The sequence below is a fragment of the Anabrus simplex genome, chromosome 1 (genome assembly GCF_040414725.1).
Source record: "Anabrus simplex isolate iqAnaSimp1 chromosome 1, ASM4041472v1, whole genome shotgun sequence".
NCBI classification, from domain to species: Eukaryota; Metazoa; Arthropoda; class Insecta; order Orthoptera; family Tettigoniidae; genus Anabrus; species Anabrus simplex.
The window spans coordinates 1,033,138,623-1,033,162,186 of record NC_090265.1 but is presented as its reverse complement, the minus strand read 5'-3'; the positions used below and the strand labels follow the sequence as shown (position 1 = coordinate 1,033,162,186).

Genomic DNA, 23,564 nt, shown 5'->3' with positions numbered 1-23,564 from the left:
AGTTGTATTCCTAATTTTTCTTAAATGATTTCAAAGAAGTTGGGAATTTATCAAACATATCCCTTGGTAAATTATTCCAACTCTAATTTCCTCTTCTTATAAATGAGTATTTGCCCCAATTGTCCTCTTGAATTCCACTACACTTTATCCGTCTACTAATGTCATTCCATATCACCTCTCCACTGACAGCTCGGTACATCCTACTTAGTTAAGTAGCTTGTCTCCTAAGTGTTCCAGCCCAAAGTCTGCAATATTTTCGTAACACCACTCTTTTGTCGGAAGTCACACACAACAAATTGTGCTTCTTTCCTGGCGTGGGTCCCATGCACTGCAACCATACTCTAATTGCGGTCTTACCAATGAATCATATGCCATCTCCTTTATATCCTTACTACAAACTCTAAATAACCTCATCTGTAGCCTTTATCTACAACTGATACGAAAGCTAAAAACCAATGTATGGTCTTGAGTTCACCTAAAATGGATAGAAATCAGAAACATTGACAAATCAAATGTATTACAGACAGCAGACCCCCTACAACTTTATTTATATAGATACAGTATAACATCACCTAGAAAAAAGGCCCACTTAGCATTTTTTTTGGATCGGAAATTAGTAAAAACTTTGTATAAATTGTGAACCTTGAAATGTTTGAAAGCATGGTGAATAAATAGTTGCTGTTCCTGAATATGCAGTGTATGAAGGCAATTTCTCCCCCTACCCAAAGAAACCCTCCAGCTGGCACCGTTCGGGAAAAGGGTGTACTTAACACCTTAATGGTAGTTTCCTTTCCATGAATGGAATTTAACGCTTGAAGGAATCCCTGTCAGTTCAAAAGTTGGGAGATGTTGACTGGAAATTCTGTGTCAGTTGACAATGATCTAGTGACATCAGGAACCTGCAGTGTAAATGAAATGATTGTGGTTCATGCTGTCACTACTGCCCAAGATGAAGACAATGAGGAAATTAAATCTGCAGAGGAAATATCTGTTGGTATATATTAATTGTGATAACTATGGAAATGGAAGACTTGCTCTCTGATTTTATTGGTTCTTCATCCCTTCTTCTGAGTAATAACTTTTTTGATTCCATAGATACTGAGCTTGATAGCTGCAGTCGCTTAAGTGCGGCCAGTATCCAGTAATCGGGAGATAGTGGGTTTAAGCCCCACTGTCGGCAGCCCTGAAGATGGTTTTCCGTGGTTTCCCATTTTCACACCAAGCAAATGCCAGGGCTGTACCCTAATTAAGTCCACGGCCGCTTCCTTCCAATTCCTATACCTTTCCTATCCCATCGTCGCCATAAGACATATCTGTGTCGGTGCGACGTAAAGCAAAATAGCAAAGATTCCATAGATGGGATGAGTTACCATGTACATTGACTCTATTTTTGTCACTTCTTCTATTGCATGTGGAAGTATTTTTTTTTTTTTTTTTTTTTTTTTTTTTGTGGGGTGTTGAAAAGAATTTGACTTAGAAGGATGTTAATTGATGTTACTGCTCTGAATTAATGAATATTACTTAGATTAGAACTGAATTTTAACTTTTAGGGGTTATCTATGTGTTAAAAACATAGATAAGTATTTTCAAAGCTAATTAATATTTCTTTGGAATTAATTTTGGAATGTTAAGAAAATATTTCTCTTTCTGAACCAGGTGTTCTCCATTATTAGTTGTGCCACTTCATCTCCATTCCAAATCAAAAAGAAATGATCACTCAAAGATCAATTGGATGCAGAGATGGACCTAGCATTTCAGATATGATATGCTCAGACATACTGGCAGGCCATGTAGTAGTTCCTTTCTTGTCACCTCAAACTGAGTATAGTATAATGATGATGTATTTGGTGTTACTATGGTGGAACTATCAGTCAGACTTGTAATGGTGTAACCCATCCCCAGGTATTCCTTTCAAGGAAGCCAACCTAAGCAGAAAAGAAGTACTGTATTCTACTTACAATTGAGAATTACTTGTCATTTTCACCACCAGTCAACAATTCTCCTACATCCTTGAAGGCTGAAACTTCAAAATCTGCCAAGATCATTGTTTGCTGAAGTTTGCTTTCACTAAACCCAATGACAAACTTTCATCTCAACAGAGCCATCAGCTATCTTATATTAGCTGCTTTTCCACTGACATTCACTTTAACGAAGGAGTGAACAACAGTCGAGCAGATGCACTCTCTCGGATAGAAACAATTGTGAAATGAGCAATTTTACCTGCAGACATTGCTGCAGCATATAATTCTGATGAACAACTCACATCACTCTAAAAAAGTGTCTATTCCAGTCCTTAGCTAAAGAACTTCAGCTTGAAAACATTAAGGTGTACTGTAACATTTCTACTGGTACCATTTGACCACATGCTGTACAGAACCTTCAACGCCAAATCTTCCAGCAATTCCACACGATCTCACACCCAGGTGGTCAACCTACCAGCCAACTTATGACTTATTATTTTGTGTAGCCCTGAATGGAGAGTGACATTCAGGAATATCGTCATTGTAGTGATTGTCAAGAGTCTAAACTTTACAGGCATGAGAAGAATCCTCTTTGCTTATTTTTGAAGCCAGATAGAGGCCTGATTTGCACATGTACAGCGGTCGTTGTTGGACCTTTACATCTAAACAAAAGTCACTGTTACCTGCTGACATGCAATGAGCATTTTACATGATGGATTTAAGCCTTCCCAATCCCAGACCAGACTGCTGAAACTGTTGCCAAAAACTTTCTTTCAAGGCTGAATTGCACCATTAAGATACCTGTTGTAGTTTCTTATGACAAAGGAATAAATTTTGAGTCAAGCAAGTTCAAATGTCTGCTCAATGGGGAATAGAAATGGATGACATTACAGCCTACCATCCACAAGCAAATGAGATCATTGAACATACTCACCACTATCTCAAAGCTGCGCTGATGAGTTGCTTGCATTCAGCACACCATTCATGGTATGTGGAGCTCCCTGTAGTACTACTTGTTCTTCACTGCACTTACAAGGAAGACATCAAAGCAACAGCATTTCAACTTATTAATGGAACGTCACTCTTGCCTGGTGAATTCTTCATGGCAGTGCACATAAACTCTTTCTCCAGCCATTCCTGCCTATGTGCAGCACATCTAGCAAGCATTTAATGACATTCATCCCACAGACATTGCTTAGCATTCAACTTCACGCACATTCTGTCAGAAAACTTTGGACATGTGGACACACGTCTACCTATACTCTACTGTGAAGAAGTTTGCATTCTTCTGCTGGTCCATGTGAAGTACTCTCAGAAAACCTTTGATATTGTTGTTAATGGGAGAAGATCAACAGTCTCCTGTGATTGACTGAAGCTATCGTTCGTGGTCAGCAATAGTGGAACAATGCTCTCCACCTCCAATACTCGACCGCCTATGACAACACCTATAGTGCCTAACAACACTGACCCATCAGTTGAACCAGCTTCCACTACACCAGTTCCAGAGACTTCACTTCAAAGACTGTCACATGCAGCGAACAGAAAGTTAATTTTCCTAAAGCCCTCAGTAACCTTGTTTCACAGTAAGGGGGGAGTGGTGTCTCCAAGAAAGATAGTGTCTAGTGTAAGCTCTCAGATTGTCGTTTAATCCTAATGCATCAACTGCATATTCTGTGTACCAGTAACTTAATGTACTTTCAGAAATCTAGGATACAAACATTTTTCAGTATCAGTACTTCTCTGTTTCTTTAGTTGTATCATGTGTCATCCTGTTATATTTAACTGTAAAAGTAAAAGTAAACTCGTGTCCTCATCCCGAGGTGATGCAGCTCTTTTCAGGCACACCCCCAATGGAGGTGAGCTGCATGTACCATTTCAACCACATACCAGCCTTCCTGCTATTCTTAAATTTCTGGCAGTACCGAGAATCGAACTCGGGCCCCTGAGGAGAGCATCTAATAACACTAACCGTTACGCTATGGAGGTGGACATATTTAACTCTGCAAGTATATTAAAGTTAAAATAATTTGGTTACTCAGACTTTCATTTTTGTCAAGACATATTTACCAAAGTATATCTCAATATCGTATCCTTAGACATATTTTGAGCTCTATGAAGTTGAGAAATATGATAGGCTGTTTTTCCTTGTAATATACAAGACCTAAGTAGTTTGCACCCGGTACAAATCCAGAAAGCTCATGAAGAGAGAAAGTGGAGCTCTAAATATATACCCTTATAAGCCAAAACAAGCCAATACTCACTGGTTTGCAGTCTAATGCATCCATACAGGCCTTTATTTGTGAATGGATCCACAGTGTAGAACGTTCACTCATTGAACTTAGCAGAAAGGCTTCAAAATCCAAGAATACCTCATTGTGTCGATCTCGGTATCGAGCAGGCTGATGTGGGATGATGGAGGCAAAGTCCAAATTTCGACACCTGTGGGCAGTGATGTAAACTTTTACTTTCCAATTTTCAAAATATTAATCATTCTGAAAAAGTAATTGATGCAGGATGAAAATATTATTAACAATTCAAACATGCTGGATAACAACACAAACAGAAATAGAACAAATGAGAATTGAGTAGACCAACTAACCAGGATACATTAACTGATAGATTTTTCTGAATATGAATTCTGTCTACATAAATTAAACTAATAGTATCTACTTGGAAGACAGAGGACTGAAGGAGATAATTTTCAAAATCTGTCTTAAACAATACAAACTCATACTGCAGAACACATACAATACATCTATATTTGTGCATAAGTCCATTAAACTTTGATATATTATCCAGTTGATCAGAGTATCTTCATTTCTGTTCTTCTCTTACTGTTCTTTTTTAGTCTATGAGGTTATATGCAAAATTTTATAGGCTAATGTCATCATCTGAATAGTTATGAAGTGACATGAGGCAACAGTGCAGTACATGACAGTTGTGACATATTCATAGAATTTTTATGCAATTGAGTGTATGTGCTGATTGTCACTGTTTGTTTATTTATAGTGCAAGTGCCCTGGGATGATTTTCACAATGGATCTGGAACAGAATATTAGCATGAAATTTTATGCTCACCTCAAGATAGATGTGAAGACCTTTATCATGATTCAACAAGTGATTGTAAGTATGGATCTGGCACATGCGTTCAGACACTCAGTGAGGATTAGAAATATGCAGGGAGACCCACTAATATGATACAGTTTACAAATTTCCAAAAGCAATGCTAACTGATAGACTTTTCATGGCTTTGTTGTAAAGATGAGAAAAATTTGGAATATCCCACAAGTCCAACCTCTCGTCCACATTGTGGGAGATGGGCAATGACATGAAATAGGGGATTACATGTAGGGTTGAACTAAAGTGGGGATTATATGTCCCGTGACTGCTATGGTAGCTGTCAAGGTCCTACAGGAGCCCTGAAAAGTGACAGCTAATGGTGCTCTAGTGAAGAAGCCATATTGGATTTAGCTGGCTAGTGGTGGATTAAGTATACTTTCAAGACAAATCTGAGGCTTGGATTGAAGAATTCAAGATGAAGACAACAGCTAGGTGCATACGATGGCTTACAGCCTGAAACTTCACCAGCTTCAAAACCCAAATCAAGACTTACTGGCTGGATTGGAACATTGAATGTTCTAACACTGACAAATACAACTTTAGAGATACTGTATAATCCCGAATACCACCCACACTTTTTTCCCCAAAATATTGGTTCTAAATCTTGGGTGCGGGTCGTATTCAAGGTGTTCATTCTCGTAAATATTTACTACGTTTACATGGAGTATTGAAATAGATTTGAATATGGTTAACGCACTCAATATACCACATGTAAACGAGCGTTCAGATCTTATTGTGTTTTAGTTGCGTTCTAGAAAACAAGATCGATTTTTCTCAATATGGTTACAGTGGCATGTAAACGCGAAATGTAAGGTAATGAAATACGGTAAAAAAATAAAAATAAAGAATATGTGTAAATATGCAGTAAATGTGAAAGCCACTGCTGCGGATGCTCGATCGTCATTTGTTTCACAAGTGTTGCTGGCATGATGGGTGCGCGAATAGCTGATCTCGCGGGATATTGTACTTTGCGAGAATCGAGACTGTTGGTTACGGAAGTCTGCCTCGCTCACATTCGAGTTCCGTATCTGTCCCGTGAAAGTGCTGTCTCGTTAGTAAGCGATGGATTCAAAACAGTGTCTGCGGTCATTTACTGTGTGCGAGAAACTTAAAGTTGTAAGCGAAGCTGAAATATACGGAAATCATGCCGTGGCAGAAAGTACGATATTGATGAATCATGTATTCGTGATTGGCGGAAGAAGAAGGAAAAACTAAAAAGTAACAGCGATCGCAGAGCGTTCCATGGGTGAAGTGCAGTGTTTCTGGAAATTGAAGAACGACTCTACAAATTTGTGATAGAAAAACGTGAGTTAGGATATGGTGTTTCTAGTGAAATGTGTCAATTGAAAGCACTAGAGATCTCAAAAGAACTCAAAAAACAGTGTTTTACTGCAAGCCGTGGATGGATCCGAAACTTTTATCGGAGAAAGGGATTGTGCATTCGGATACGTACGTCTATTTCACAATGTCTCCTTGGGGCGTATGAAGAAAAATTAACAGCATTTCAGTGCCTTATTATTCATTTGGGGAAGCAAAATTCTTATTTGCTGTCGCAAATTGGGAATGCTGACCAGACACCTGTCTATTTTGAAATGCTGTTGGAAAATACAGTGGATACGAAGCATTCTAAAAGTGTAACCATCAGAACAGGTGGTAACAAAAAGCAATAATGCACGGTAATGTTGTGTGTATTAGCGGATGGAACCAAACACCCTTCATATGTGGTTCTGAAAAGGAAAACACTTCCGAAAGGAAACTTGCCCTCTGGTGTTGTTGTTAGAACACATGAGTCCGGCTGGATGGACAGTGCGTTAGTTGAGGACTGGGTGAAGTGCGTTTGGCAACGATGCCCAGGAGATTTGTTACATAAACAAAACATGCTTGTGTTGGACAGTTACCGAGGACATACAACTGATGCTGTAAAAGATATGATGACTGGGCGAGTTGGCTGTGCGGTTAGGGGCGCGCAGCTGTGAGCTTGCATCTGGGAGATAGTGGGTTTAAATCCCACTGTTGGCAGCCCTGAAGATGGTTTTCCGTGGTTTCCCATTTTCACACCAGACAAATGCTGGGGCTGTACCTTAATTAAGGCCATGGCCGTTTCCTTCCAACTCCTAGCCCTTTCTTATCCCATCGTCTTGTTGCCATAAGACCTATCTGTATCAGTGTGACGTAAAGCCACTAGAAAAAAAAAAAAAGATATGATGAGGAAAGGAAAACTGATCTTGCGATAATTCCCAGTGGACTCACTTCTATTCTACAGCCGTTGGATGTGTGCGTGAACCGGCCTTTCAAAACTGCAATGAAACAGTTATACACAGAATGGATGTCTGATGGTGATCATGCGTTAACACCAATCGGACGAGTGAAGAGGCCTGACGTGGGACTAATATGCAGCTGGATCAAGACCACATGGGCACACATTCCCAATGATCTAGTGTCCAAAAGCTTTAAGAAATGTGGAATTTCAAATTCAGTGGAGAGTAGTGAGGACGACTATTTGTGGAAAGATGCCAGCGACGAAAGTTTCTATTGGTGAAACTTCACAAGAAGATGGTGAATTGTGAATGATCTGAGTATTGGACTGATTTTATTTACAATTTTCGTAATGATTTTATTCATTGTAAGCTGTTTGAATTTATATTTGTGGTATATTTGAAGAAAATTGAATAGGTATGTAAGTTATTTTATTTTTAAATTTTTTCCTATTTTGCTGTCTCAAATTTAAGGTGCGGGTCTTATTTGATGGTGGGTGGTATTCGGGATTATATGATAATTGATCCGATGAAGAGGTGGTAAATTCTCATCATGGAGATGAGTGAAACAAAATGGAAGGCAACATCTCTGACTAGACCATAAACTATGCTGGTCTGGAAGTAACTTGTAGTTAAGAAATGGAGTGGGCTTTACAGTTCATAAAGATGTAGATGTTTATAGCCTGAGTGAATTTGTCAGTGATAGAATAATTACATTGTCAGTAAATTGGAATAAAGACAAAATAATATCATATAATGCAGGTCTATGCTCCACAATCAGGATGCTAAAATTAAGAAAAAGAAGCCTTCCTGATTAACTTTGGGGAACATACAGATTGTGAAAATCGATGGGAGATTTAATGCTCAGGTTGGATCAGAAAGACTTAGGTATGAATCCTTCATGGGTGCTCATGGAATGGGAAATTGGATGGCAGAGGGAAAACATCTTCTAGATCTGTGTATGAGAAGCAATCATGGTTGTGAGTAACACATGGTTGAAGAAAGGAACTCGCATAAGATTACAAGATATGGGTAGTTGGGATGATAAATATGGAACTGTGATTGGTTATGTACTTGTTGACCAGTAAGTTTGGAAGGTTGTAAGTGATTTCAAAGTAATTTATAGTGAAAATCTGGATGGAGACCACAGGTTGTTAGTTGCAAAAATGGAAGGCTAAAGACTTTCTGAAAGAAGGGTGAAGGGAATGTTTCAAGGGAAAGTTTGGAAGATGTTACTGAAAGAAGACCTGAGATATATTGGTGAAGATAGCAGGGAGAGAGAGAGTATGTGGACGACTAAGCCAAATAAGGAAATCTAAAGAAACAGCATGATGGAACAATGATGTAAAAGTTGCTGCAAAGCTAAAAAAGGTACAAGAAGAATTTTGTAAAATGCAAGAGTGCAAGGAAATTCAAGTGAAACTGAGGATAAGCTATAATTTTACAGAGAAAAATGATTACAGGTCAAAAGAATAGTTGATGTTGAGAAATGGAAATGCAAAGAAGATCTTGCAAACAGAACAGGGTAAGACAATGACAAGAAAAACACAAGTATATCATTGTTAAAAACAAATGAAATCATGATAATGCCATCAACATGTGACGTACCCACTCAGCCCACAGATGTGTAACAGTATTATAACGTGGCGGGTCACTTTAATAGTAATATAAATAAATGATATCTCATTGTTTCTCAATAAACAATATCCTATGGGCGCCAGCCTTCAAGCTTATGGCTTGAAGATGATAGTTGATAATTAATAATAATAATACGTCACCAGACTCAAAAAACTCCCAGGGGTAGGGTGACGGGACACCAACCATTAAGTACACTAAGTTGGAATTTAAGGATGACTAATAATCATTTCATAAAATACAAATTAAAACAGCTATTTATTAGGATGAAAAACGTGACGTAACGGCGTATTAACGAAATCTGAACTTACAGAAGCAAAAGAAAAATTGAATGAAATTAACTCTAAGAAAATTAACTGTTGCGCAAAAACTTGCAGTAACTTATGCCATTAGCTCACCATTTGTAGACTCTGTTGTCTTGAAGCTGATGATCGATGGATCTCTCGTACCGGCTGCGTCATCTGCTGTTGGATTCCAGTCCTACTTCTTCTTTTCCTGTCTTTAAGACTTCCTACTGTACTCCTTAAATAAAGTCGTAATGAGTCCTAATTTTAAATGCAAAACCACCATGGGTTATGTTCATGGAGAGAATACACTTGTATTCTTCCGTATTACGGAACAGTAGCGTAGCTGAATTCATAATAAAAGCTCTCCTCCCCTATACTAGTCAAAACTTGTCTCCAGTTGACTTTACCTCTCGTCATTGAGATAACAGATCCCAATGAGAGTAACTTTTGAGCAGAATACTACTCGGATGCGACGTGAACTAAGTTAAAATCTTCTCTGATGTGCAGATGTCGAATCGTCGTAAGAGTGTTTTCCAAGAGTACGAGTACCAGTGTGAATCTGAATACAAGTAAGAATGTCCGAATACGAGTCTCCTCTCCAGCTCTTGTCGGCGGGTGTATAGCCGTCAAAAGTCTCCCTCCATCAGCTATATCACATGGTCCAGTAAGATTCGAGGTCTCATCCCTTCTCCTATGTATTGCTAGGAATCCATCACTTTACTTCATTACGTCCATTCACATAGGCTGAACTTTCCCGCTGAAATATAGCATCAGGTAGCGAAGTTCGAAAAGTCGGCGTTCATAATGTTTCAACTGTCTCTTCAGAAGGTGGAGAGGGTAAGGTCTCTCGTAACCTTGATGATGTACTTTTCCTGGAAATGGGCTGAAATTAGCCTGCTGACTCTGGTCACCTCACAACGGCTATTGGAAAATTTACTGCAAGCTATTAATATGAATGATGTTGAAATACTTTACCCAATATGTGGTTCGTTCAGAATACGTTATAGCCACGATAGAAAGAAATGAAATGATGTGAAATGGATGATTAAAACCCTATATTTATACATATTAATTTAAAAATGACCTATAGTGATTAAATATATACATCTTATCAATTAATTATTTAGTTCAATAATTGAATACATGCAGTGATGTCCCAAACATCACAAACACAATAGAGCTTCCAAATGAAGAGTTAACAAGAAATGAACATGAAATATTACAGTAACTTATTTCAGTAAATATTTCAATCACTTACTGAACTGTTATACAAATGATGATCCACAAGATGACCCTCCAAACCCTATATTCAATAATGCAGAAAATTTGACCTGTTTGGAAGTAGAGACAACATATAAAATGAAATAGTCTGCTGGACTGGATGAGCTCAGTGTGGACATGATCAAAACACTTGGAGAATATGGAATAAAATAGTTGTACTGAGTACGGTACTAAATAAAGTTTGGGAAGAAAATGAAATCCCCAATGAATGGAGGCAAAGCATAATCATTCCATTATTTAAGAAAGGCAACAGAAAGAAATTTAAAAACTGTAGTGGTATAACCCTTCTATCTGTCTAACTCATTGGCTGAATGGTCAGCATACTGGCCTTCGGTCCAGAGGGTCCCGGGTTCGATTCCCGGCCAGGTCGGGGATTTTAACCTTCATTGGTTAATTCCAGTGGCTCAGGGGCTGGGTATTTGTGCTATCCCCAACATCCCAGCAACTCACATACCACACATAACACTATCCTCTACCACAATAACACGCAGCTACCTGCACATGGCAGATACCGCCCACCCTTATCGGAGGATCTGCCTTACAAGGGCTGCACCCGGCTAGAAATAGCCACACGAAATTATTATTACCCTTCTATCCCAGGGTTGAAAATATGAGTCCAACCTGGAGAGGAAAATAAGAAAATTGTTGAACCTGAACTTGAGAAAGAACAAAATGGATTTAGACCAGGAAAATCAACTCAAGACTTTATTTTTTCAAATAGAATACCCCTTAAAAAATATTGGATTTGGAATAGAATGGTTATAGCTTTATTCTTGGATATTGAGAAGGCATATGATTGTGTACCACATAAGCAGATATGGATTAGATGAGATCAAGTTAAACAACTACTGTATATCAAGAAACACAGAGCTGTGTCCAAATTCAAGGAGGCAGGTCTAGTTGTTTTGCAACCAAGAGCAGAGTCCAACAAGGAAGTTGTCTGTCACAACTTCTCTTTATTATTATAATGAATGGGGTTATAAAAGCAAATTCCAAGTATCTGCATCACCTCCAAATTTTTGTCCAAGATCCTGACAGTTGACCAGAAGCAGCAACATATCAGTATTCTTTATGAAGACTGCTTCAGACCATCCAACCTTCATCTCTGCTGAGGAGAGCTGATTTACAATAATATGAGTTTCATTCGAAGTACCAGTAACTATATTCCTAAAATAATGCAGTAGATCATCAAGACTAAAAAGGGCCAGCCACGAGAAGCCTAATATTAAGAGCATAGGCCTAATCATCAATTTCAATGACATCACAGAGATTGTAAATATAGAATTTGGTCCAATTGACCGCAATGTTAATTCCATATTTTACTGAGAGGTCTTGCTGCAATTGCATATTGAAGAGGTGCAAAGTTGTTTGTTATTTTATTTATTTACATATTTTACGCCCACATTGGAGCACTTAAATCAATACATTTGAGTTAATTTCTTCTTTTTCTTCTCCCAGAACTTTCTCATCCTCTCCGACCTGGAAGCCCTTTGTATGTCCGATGTAGTATATTGTTTCCGTTCAACTGTTTTTAGTTTGAGACTTATGCTTTTGTTCTTCAAAATCCTCTTCTCTTTTCTGTCTTTGATTTGTTGCCGAGTTATACCCAATTCTTTCAAATCATCCTGAACTTCTTTGAACCAATTATTATCGATTTTATTTTTCAAAAAGTAATAAAATAGTTGTTTTAATATCCTGGTGTCTGGTAATCTTAATATGTGACAGGAAAAGGAAATTCTTCTTTTATGCATTGTAGATATTATTGATTCACATTCACGATAGACAATGTTGTTAGGCAACAATCTCCACTGCCCATCAACTTGGTGTTTTTTATTAATAATTGTTCTTCTGTCATGTTTTCTGTAATTTGTCTGTTGTAGATTTTACATTTAATTTGAATAAAGTTTCACTAGCATACGTTGCCTCTGGTTTAACTATGGAATTATAGTGTTTCAGCTTAGCGTTTATCGAAAGAGATTTATTTTTTATTTTTTATATGTTGGCCAGGTAAGTCTTTGTGCTTGTTTAAATTTAGTTGTTCTGTGTTCTATTGCTTCTTTTTCATTTGTGTTCCATGTTATTATTTCCCCAAGATATTTGAATGTCTGAACAATTTTAATCTCTTTATTACTGTTCAGTTGAATAACTGGTAAATCAACTTTAAAAGTTGGCATCATTTCTGTTTTTTCAAATGAAATTTGTAACCCCATTTTTTTGGCTATCATTTCTAGTTGTTCAATTTGAAATTTAGCTTCTTCTATTGTATTTGCAAGTAATGCTAAATCGTCCGCAAAAGCAAGGCAATTGAGTTTAATACTTCTACCGATCTTGATAGTTGGTTGACATTTCTTGTTTCATTCATGCATAACCTTCTCCAATGCACAATTAACTTTGTAAAAAAAAAAAAAAAGCCAACTTCTGAAGATGAAAATAAAATAAATACTTTGCAAAAGCACGCCAAGACATTACTATTATCAAAAACTTAAGACGAAGATGAAAGGTTGTCATTTTGAGTCCTCTAAGGATATGACTAAATTATGTGCATTGCTGGACATTCTCACAGAACACGACTTTCAGAAATGATAACATAACTGCAGGAACCAGCATCTATAATTGCAAGGGAACAAATTCAAGTGTAACTGTGACCATTCAATTGAGATTTATGAGTTTTCAATCTAGAAAATTCCAATACTATCTCATAATTATCAGTTTTTCAAGAAAGTGCCTCGCATATCAGATCTTCAGTTTGTCTCACCAGGGTGAATGAACAGCTTTCAGTATAGAATTAAAATCCCTGGCCTGGGTGGGGAATGAACCTAGGGCCTCCAGATAAGAGGCAGGCATGTTACCCCAACACACAGGACTGGTTTATTGATGGTACAGTAATTATTATTGCCCTGAAGTATAGGCTACTGAGGCAATTCTTATTAATTTTAAGGCTTGTATTCTTTTATTTCTTCCCTAATTGAGGTCTTGATTCATACTTGTATTGTTGGTCTGTGCAACTAATTTGATGTTTGTTGTCTCCTACATTGGTGGGGAAGAAAAGAAAGAAGACAAAGCCAGCTCTCCGTACAAGTTGTGTAGGGCCTAGGATGAGGGAGATGTAAAGATTTCCATTAACCTTGGCAATGAGGGATTGATCCTATCCCCAGACACCTTTTACCTCTGAAATTAATATGTTACACAATTCAGTTGTAGACTGAGGCCATGTCCCTCTCCAGAAATGAAAGTTTTGGTTCTAATTTTTTAAAATTTCCTGATGGGAAATCAAAAGCACTTTCTTCCAGATAAACCAAGCATATCTTTACTGCCCTGCCTAGGTAGCCTCTGGAGGGTTGAGAAATAGACCACCCTGTTATGTTTGCCCATGAGTATTGAACAGGCAATCATTTTCTGGTATCACTTAAGAGCTGAGGACATCTTGGAATTAGGTGTGTAAGAATCTAATCTAATAAGCTGAGTAATTGTAGTGAGTAGCAATATGTGTAATGGTTGTTATTTGGGACTGGAATTTAGACTGGTACTGGTAAACTCAATGGTAGATTAGCATTTTCCTAGGATGAGAGTGAGTGAAGACATTAAGATCATACTGAGGATACTGGCAAGTACTGTCTTAATTTGGGATCAGACCACTCACCTCTAGCTTCTTGATGATCTTATGGTAACTATTTTAATGTGCACAACTAGGATGACAGGCACTATAGCAAATAAAACATACAGTGTGTCATTTTTTCATACTTGTCGTTATAATTCAAAGTTAAATCCACCTTATTTTACATGTAAGTAGTCTTACCCATTCTTGACTAAAACAACACTCCCAGTGCTATGTGGATCATCTGGGTCGGGAGATACAGTCACTTCCATCAGCTTTACAAACTTCCATGCTGTGAATAGAAATGGAAATATTCAACTTTCTTAAAGCTCATTTAATTAATACTTAGATAAGAAAGCTAACTTGAGCAAAATGTATGAGTATATGCAGTAGTCACCTACCCCAAATTTGCATGGGGGCAATTTTGAATTTATGATGATAGGCTTTATAAAATATCCTTGTAGATGACATCAATGACATCAGTTGTTTTTCCTCCTGAGATATGTACATAGCTCAGTGCGACCTTTATCCAAGGCCCTTCCAGCTGTGTGCTGCTAGCTTGTTACTTTCTCCTTATGCAATATTTAAACCTTTTCTGGGCTTTCACTTAAACAATTATAACTCCTAAACAATTAATATAAATTATATACTTTAAAAGGTAATAATCTTATTAAGGTGAGTAAACAATTTATTTTGATAAGGATTATGTGATTAATATAAAAAATATGGTTTCCAGTTTCTAACTGCAAACTATAACACAAAAATGCTTATTGAGAGTTACCTTTTACAGAGAGATGTTTACTATCTCAGACTACTTTATAGAGCATATTATGCTCACAAATTCCTTCACAAATGGTTGGGGTCTATTGTTAATGATTTATTTATTTATTTGGTTTATTTATTTTATGCCTTTGTATGTGGCGAAGTTAGGGCTCATGGCCCTCTCTTACACTTAACCACAACATAGAGTATATAGTCACATGAATTAGAAAAATAGCATTGTTAACAGTCTCTGAAAATGCCTAAATTAATGGATTAATATTAGCCTATAACTTATTATAATTGTTTTTTAATAATTAATATTATCTATTTACATCACCTAGCTCTAAATCATACTTACACTCATACACACTAACATTCATACAAGCTGATGATGTATTTAAGAGGAATTCTCGACAAGACCATTTAAATGAAACTATTGAAGTGTTATTACGTATACTGACAGGGAGGGTGTTCCATAGCCTTGCCCCAGACACTTGGAAAGAGTGGCTGTATACAGATGAATGATTAACTGGTATGATGAGGGTAGAAGTCGATCTGGTATTATGTCCATGGATAGATGAGAGGAAGTTAAAATGTGAGGATAGGTATTCAGGTGTAGATTTGTTTAGAAGTCGAAAAATTAATGTCGCAGTAAGTAGATTTCTTAGTTGATCGATTTTCAGCCAGGATAGCTTTGCATAATATGGGGAAATATGTGTTCTAAAGTTCAAAGAAAATATAAATCATATGCAAGAGTTCATTGCCCTTTGAAGTTTCATAGTTTGTTCTACAGTTGCATTGGTTAATAGGACATCACAGTAATAAATTATTGGAAAAATGAGAGTTTGAATAAGTTTTATTTTCATGCTATGTATAAGAATGGATTGTTTCACTTTTAAGGGGTGGAGAGATGCATATACCTTTCTGCAGACACTTGTTATATGGTCATTCCAGTTTAATGTGTCATTCATGACAACGCCTAGATTTTTTACAGACTTCTGAAAAGGTATAGCTTCACCGCAGAGCTTGAGAGTAGGCTGTTGTGTGATGTTTTAGCATATTTAAAAGCCTAGGTTGTCCTATTATGATAGCTTGTGTTTTCTTCGGGATAATTAATAGGCAGTTCTCTTTTGCATACGAGCTAATTAAATTTAGAGTCGAGTTCATTTGGGGAATTGCTTTGTCATTGTCGGAGACTTTGAAGTGTGAGTATATCTGAAGATTATCAGCATAAAGGTGGTAGTTGCAGTCATTCAGATAAGAAGAAATGTCATTAATATAGATTAAGATTAAAACAGGTCCAAGAACAGATCCTTGGGGAACGCCATATAGCTTAGTCCTCCATTCTGTAGTCGTCATGTTTGATACAACTCTTTGTCGTCTATTTTTGAGGTATGAGCCCAAGAGCTGAATAGCAGAATGAGCCATGTGAAGTTTTTGTAACTTGGCTAACAATATGTTAATATTTACAGTGTCAAACGTGTTCCTGAAGTCAAGTAGGATAAGTACAGTCAGTTTTCGTTCGTCCATAGCATGTCTAATGTCATCTGTGATTTTGGTTAGTGTTGTTGCAGTACTTGTCCTTTCTTAAAACCAGACTGTAAGGGATCAAGTACAGAATGTTTTTCCAAGTATTTAACTATTTGTTTATGCATAATTTTCTCCAGAACCTTAGAAAGTGCTGTGAGAATGCAGACAGGTTGGTAGTCAGATGTATTGCTTGCAGGAGAGTTTTTTGGGACTGGCACTATGAGTGCATCTTTCCATATAATTGGGATATTGCCTGAAGTAAGGCAGGTATTAATTAAATGTGTAATAATGGGCAATATTATGTCGATTATGTAATTCACAAATGAAATGGGAATTTCATCAGCTCCTGTTGCGTGAGATTTAATTGACATAACTTCCCTTCTTACTTCATGCTCTGTAACAGTATCAAATTCAAATATTGGAGGGACTGGTGATTGTTGCACCATAAGCAAAAAAATGCTCGGATGACCAGTTTCTTTTCGTTATTACTTACTTCACGAACATCATGAGAGGTCAGCTCTCTTTTATCATAGATTTAGGTTTCATACACCTACACCTTGCTCAATAAATACATCAAAATCCCTTTGGTGGTTCTCAAGATTAGCCCACACAAACACATTCCAGTGATTTTGTTTTATAATATGTGTAGGTGGGAAACAGGTGGAGGGGATTTACTTGCCATGTTATTATGGATAATTCATCTACACATAAAAGAAATACATGAGTTCAAATTTTTTATGCTACTGCTCCCTTTATTAATATGGTAAGAATGGTAGTAATTTATTGTTGTGAAGCCAGGGGTTGGAGGAAACAAAGAAGGAAAAATGGGGCATGAGAATAAAAGAATGGAGCAGTTATCTTATGTTAAGGCCAGATGCTTCCCTGGACCTGACCAGCAGTCAATGTCAATTTCAGAATATCTAAAATCTCTGAAAATCCTCTCCCTTTACTCACACCTTGACTTTCTCCTTGAGAATAATGAAACTAACTTATTGATGAGATTGGTGAATATCTTTTTTCCTGTTATTTGAGTTTACTTTTACTGTACTACCACCTGGGATATTAAAGAGCTATATGCAACAAGCCAAAGGACAATGAACATAAGACTCCCTTAACCCTTTGCAGTTGTATGTCAGGTGTGTTCCTGTTGTGCTTGTATGGTGCAATTCTTCCAACATACATTTATTCCAAGAATCTATTTGAAGAAGGCAGATTGTGAAGATATGGAGATCGTCCTTGTCCTTTTGTATTTTTATGTTTGTCCTTGTCACCTCTTTCCACGCTACCTCTTCCCACATAATCCTGTTGTTGTATTTGTACTAGTATGTGCTCCTTTTCTTATTCCAAGAATAGTGCATGTTAATGACAGCATTTAAGCTTTCTCTGGTGCATTGCCACTGTTCATGGTCTTCCTACCAAGATAAGCAGACACTGAACAGAAAGTTACATTTTGATGATGATGATGATGATGATGATGACTATGATGATGATGCTTGTTGTTGTTTAAAGGGGCCTAACATCTGAGGTCATCGGCTCCAAGCTACATTTCAGCCACACACTTCGAAGATTATAAACAACTGGGGCAGTGAGTGAGAGAGTGGGTTATGCTGAGAATTCGGTAAATTTGAGTTATTGGTACCCTTCTGTAGGGCATACATTCATCTTTCAGTGTGCATAATATCAAACACATCCATAGGCTTCTTCCCTCCTTGTTTAAATAACTTACTCTATACAAATTGCTCATCTAACATTTATACTATATGGAATTAATTTCATTATGGTCTGTATTGACGATTTATCACTATTAACCTATTCAGTACCTTAAATTATATGTTGTTATTACTTATTCATTACATATTAAATCATATATCAAGACTATGTTAGAACTTTATTATATATCTCTCATATTATCTAACTAGTCCACCTATTCTGGAAGAAGGTTGAGCTACACCAAAGGTCATCATAAAATTCATATGTTGGAAGAATATATTTTTAATGTGTTATTGTGTTATCTTAAATGTATAATATTTACATCATATATCAAGACCAAATTTTTTTTACAAGAACAAGTGATTCACATGTGCAAGTGATATAAGTTTAAATATACTCATATATGATCATAGCATGTTGTATCATTGAGTCAAGACATACCAATGTGATATATAGTGTTTTGGTGATTGTAAATTACATATCATGTATTTTCCATTTGTGATTAAGGCTGATGATGACCCAATAGAAGGGCCAAAAGTAGACCTAATATAATATAATGAATAAATAATAATAACATATAATTTAAGGCATTGAATAGGTGGACCTACCCATCTTTGTTAATAGTAATGTTTATACTGCGAGACAGTGAGCTATGCCAAGCAGATAGAAGCATTCGTGATGCATGCTGCCTATCAGCTATGCAAGCTGTGCCTGTTCTGAAGCACATGTTAATTGTGTACAACATGATGATGGTGAAGGAGAAGTAGTAGTTGTGAAGAAAGATCAAAAATTTTAGAAATAGTGATAAATGGAAAAGGAAACGGGATTAAGTGTATAGAAACTTAGGATTAGAGGATATCAGTGATAAAACAAAGTGGTTCCTGCAAAGCTGCAAGGTGTTGGATGCAAGTACCTACAGTGTTGAATCAGTGACAGCTAATGTGAGCTGGTGTAAATATAAACTGAAAAGGATGATATATATTCTGTGTGTTCAATAAAAGTGGTGGCTAGAATGCACAAAATGTTCTTTTTTAAATATTTGAACTGGTAAATCAGCAAGAATGCAGTAGCATTTACTCAAATAAAAGAAAGAATGAATTCAAGAAGAAGGCACATATCTTACACATATTCTGTGAAAAATTCCTGTCCTCCAGGAAGAAAAATCAATAAAGCAAAATACTGTATAAGGATCTGATGCTTTTTGTACTGTATATACCACAGAATCACCATGCTATATACCATGCACTCTAGCCGGATGACTTGCGTACAGCTGAGCATGTCAAGGAAGATCCCAGTATCTGAAGGTACTGAAATATTTTGTTTTACCATTTAGTTTAATATGTGATTTAATTGAAGATCTAAATACCTTTTGTGAAGGAACGAGAGATCCATAGTAATCGGGTAATGAAGTGAGTTTTTTTTGGGGGGGGGGGGGGAGGGGGGCGTGAGTGCTAAGTCAGGCTGATAGGAAAAATGGATAGTTGGATGGAAAGTTGGAATGATGCTTTTATCCATGTGGTATCATAATTAGTTGGAGGAAAGAAAACTCTGTGATAAGAAACAAAAGTAAAAGAGAGAGAAGGAAAAGTAGTGAACATTACAGAGCAGATGAATCTATTAACTACTATAATGCAAGGTTATTTTGTTTGTTTGCAAGTGAAAAGGGCATAAGTAATTGGTTAAATGATGGAATTACATCTTGTAAATAATTTTCCTGAAGAGTTTGAAATGTGCTCTTTGAAATGGTAAACAATAAAATATATGTTAACTTTTTTTCCTTTATTACAACAAACACAAAACTGAAAATATCTCGGTTCCATCCAACGACATGAAAGATGTAGACTGCTAAACATACTTATTACAGCGCCCCTGGTTGAAGCACAGCGAACTAACTTTTGCCTACAACTGTCATGGCGGCTGCCACTTCTTGGTCTTGACAGTTAGCCCTTATCAGTTCAATGAATTGATGGGATTATACGTTATTGCAAATTAAAGATATATTTAAGAATAAACACAACATTTTCAAACATGCTTAATATTGCATTGATGTTATAATGAAATAAGCGCAGTGAATATGGTGAGCATTTGCTTGGTTAAAACGAGAATTACATATGTAGAAGAATGGATAATTCGGCGTCATGCACTAACAATAAAGTCATTCACTACAGAAAGACATGTTATACGTACAGCAGTTCATTGAGGAATTCACACGCGTAGATAAAGATACCACTGCCTTTTCACGACATACCTTCGGTGTCATTTTGTTATCATTTTTTAATTTTGCTTCTTTGTCTGGTTTGTTATGTTTTACGATTTTTGCCACTTATGGCTACTTTCTAAGAACTGCTGTGTGACATGCAGCACATACGTCCGTTGGTTGCGGTATAGAAAATATCTACCGCATTCTCTGCCTGTCGTAAGGGGTCACTAAATGGGGTAACACCGGATTCTAAAGTTGAGAACACCTGACCCCTGGTTGAGTGTAGCATTCCTTCCACATACGGTATCCTACCAGCTTTACCACTTTAATATTTCTACCGGACCTCTCTTGGTCAAACCTCGCCTGACTTCATTCTACTGAATTCATAGCCTACATTTATTTATTTATTTATTTATTTTTATTTATTTATTTAGTTTAACCTTGCACACCTTCTCAAAGACCGTACTCCATCACACAACAACTTCTGCAGATCCTTTCTATGGCAGATTCAGAGGAAATAAGCATATGTTTTGCCTACAAGTGTCATGGCTGCCAGTGGTTCAAGTAGATTCAAAGATGGCCATCAGATTAGCAGTCTATATTTTTAATGTCGTTGGTTCCATCTAACTCTGGCCTAGCCCACTCTCTCACTCACTGCCTCAAATGTGCTAAGTGTGGTAGCAGATCAAAGAAAGTAATATGAAGAGAAACCCGCTTCTTCTCCATGACCTTTTCAATAAAACTAGGCCTTCATTGAGGTCTTTATTTTAAGATGTGCTATACAGAGAGTAAAATTCAATAAGAGAAATATCTAATAGGGTAATTCTGTATTTCCAGCATTTAGGTAATCATGTAAAATATTCCTATTTGAGATCATTATAAAAACTCTCTAGCCTTAACAATAGACAGCAATTCACCAAACACTTTTCCAGAAAAATAAATATTAGTAGGTTTATGTAACCAGGATTAATGTAAGGTTCTTTACAGACTTTGTTTGAACTTTCTAGGAAGTTATTGTGACATTTGGAAACTATGATGTTTTCTACATTTATAATTTTAAGCTTCTTGTTATGATTACCTTTATTAAACTACATGAGCTTGTTCCAGTATACCCAAAATACAATACTGTAGTATTATTTTTCTTACCATGATAAATCTTATGTAGATGTCATTGAAATCACTGGTATCATTATGCTTATGCTATTTCAAATTTAACGCTGAGATATATGACTTACAAAAAGTTTCTCAACAGCACATCTTACAGTTTGTATTGATATCATCGTTTATCCTCCACTACCATTAGCTCGGCACTCTTTACGTAAGTTGACTATGATGCCGATCTATCTAATGTATCAAGTGCCAAGTAAATATAAGTTATTTTAGAAGGGACAGGTAGCTTTGATACCATTACAAATAGAACAAACCTATGACAAATACAGTGCATTAAGGCCTTAGCCTGCCATGATGACTGTTGTTCAGCCAAATGGCCTACAGGTATTGGAGTGTCACATAGTCAGCATGATACATTCTCAGCTGCATTCCATGACTTTCATGACTGGCTCCTCTACCTCTCTTACCAGGCAGCTCCTTAGTTATTCTCATGTGTATGAGTGAACCCTGTTCCAGCCCTCATTTCAGAATTATCATCATCAGACTGGCCAGGAATTAAACACGGGGACCTCCGAGTAAGAGGCAGACATACTAACCCTATATCTTAGAATTGCCTCGATTCCTTTATGGCTATACTTAGTTACCTCTAGCATTGTAATTAGTATTTATTTGTTGAATATTTACAGAAATAAATTCAAGAAACCAATTATATTCACACAAAACTGTTTGCTGGATAACAGACTTAAAGAACCATGATAGTTGTAACATACAACTTTTAAAACTGGACATTGATCAGATATTGAGATTTTTATTATGGAATGTAAGTTCATAAAGTAATTTCATGAAATATTCCTCTAATTAACTTTCAACAAGAATACATAAACAAAGGAGAGCTGACTTCTTTTGCAGCCAATCACTGAAGGTGGGAAATAATGATAATAAAAATGTATTTCCTACTTTAAACTGAATTAAAGGTTATTAGTTTTGAGCATCTTTAAATCATACATTCACAAACCTGATTCTGGATTAATTCGGGCTCTGAGTTGCAACTTGGTCCCAATAGGTACAGCTTGATCTACTGGAAGCTCGTGAGTTTTGTTGGTAACTCGTGTAGGAGGCGCTTCTTTGTACAGAGCTACTTCATACTCCAGCCGACCTGGAGTCTCCTCCACCACACCTGACACACGGGCTCCATTTTGTCTGGAACATATTTAAACATTTATTTTAAGTAATGGAAAGGAACAAACAAGTGACAAATCAAGTCACGTATAGAAAGATGGGGACACAATGAAGCTGGTAAACAGAAATGAGGTTGTCAGAGGCTGAGAAGAAATGGGTATGGAAGAACTGGGCCTGGTATGGAGAAAGCCTATTTATTTAAGGACAGCAGTGTATAAAGATGTGGAGATCTTTCTTGAACTTTTGTGTCTTAATGTTTGTCCTTAATTCTTTTCTCTTTTTCTATTACTCCCTCTTCCGAACTTGACCTGTCAATGGGACTTTCAAGGCCATCAAACTTTGTTCTTGTGCATCAGCAATATGAAGGAAGCCAAGACCAAGGGATTCTTTCATTCCCTCAACTGTTCAACCATTTTATGATTCCTGTTTTCCACCTTATTCTTCTAGTTAATCCATTACCCTGATAAACAAACAATATTTACATGCCAATCATGCTTGCTGTTAATGGACTTGGCAATAAAAATAAATTTGTGAATATCTCCATTACCATAGCTCCTTTGGTAAAAATGTATTAGACAAAGCAGATCAGAAATCACTTCTGCCACATTAGTTATACCATACACAGTTTTTCAGTGTAACTAATTAACCTAGAAATTTGACATTTGCTGTTTTGTATACCACTGTATACTAATCACATAATAGTCTAGAGCATAACATGGCTATCTTCGAAATTTAATACTGAGTTTCAAGAAATTTTCATAAACCATTTTTCCATGATGTAACAAACAAATTGACTGACAAAAATATAATTCAACTTATGTTCAAATTTATACACATAGGTACTCTGATAAAAAATGAAGTGTGAGGCAAAAATTTGAAGTGTACAAAATAATCATAATTTGATTTAGGCTGTACAATATCTAAATAAGAAGTAAGAAC

At 36.6% G+C, this 23,564-nt stretch overlaps 1 protein-coding gene across 1 annotated transcript in view; it reads right to left on the bottom strand.

Annotated features, from left to right (window-relative positions):
• LOC136857888 (uncharacterized) overlaps positions 1 to 23,564 on the bottom strand; it is an 84,620-nt gene that overhangs the window by 7,898 nt on the left and 53,158 nt on the right. Inside the window, exons 4-6 of the mRNA XM_068225194.1 lie at positions 22,462 to 22,646; positions 14,336 to 14,426; positions 4,223 to 4,400 (exon numbers count right to left, since the gene is read on the bottom strand). Coding sequence (XP_068081295.1) covers positions 4,223 to 4,400; positions 14,336 to 14,426; positions 22,462 to 22,646 — 454 coding nt within the window. The remainder of the gene's footprint in view (positions 1 to 4,222; positions 4,401 to 14,335; positions 14,427 to 22,461; positions 22,647 to 23,564) is intronic.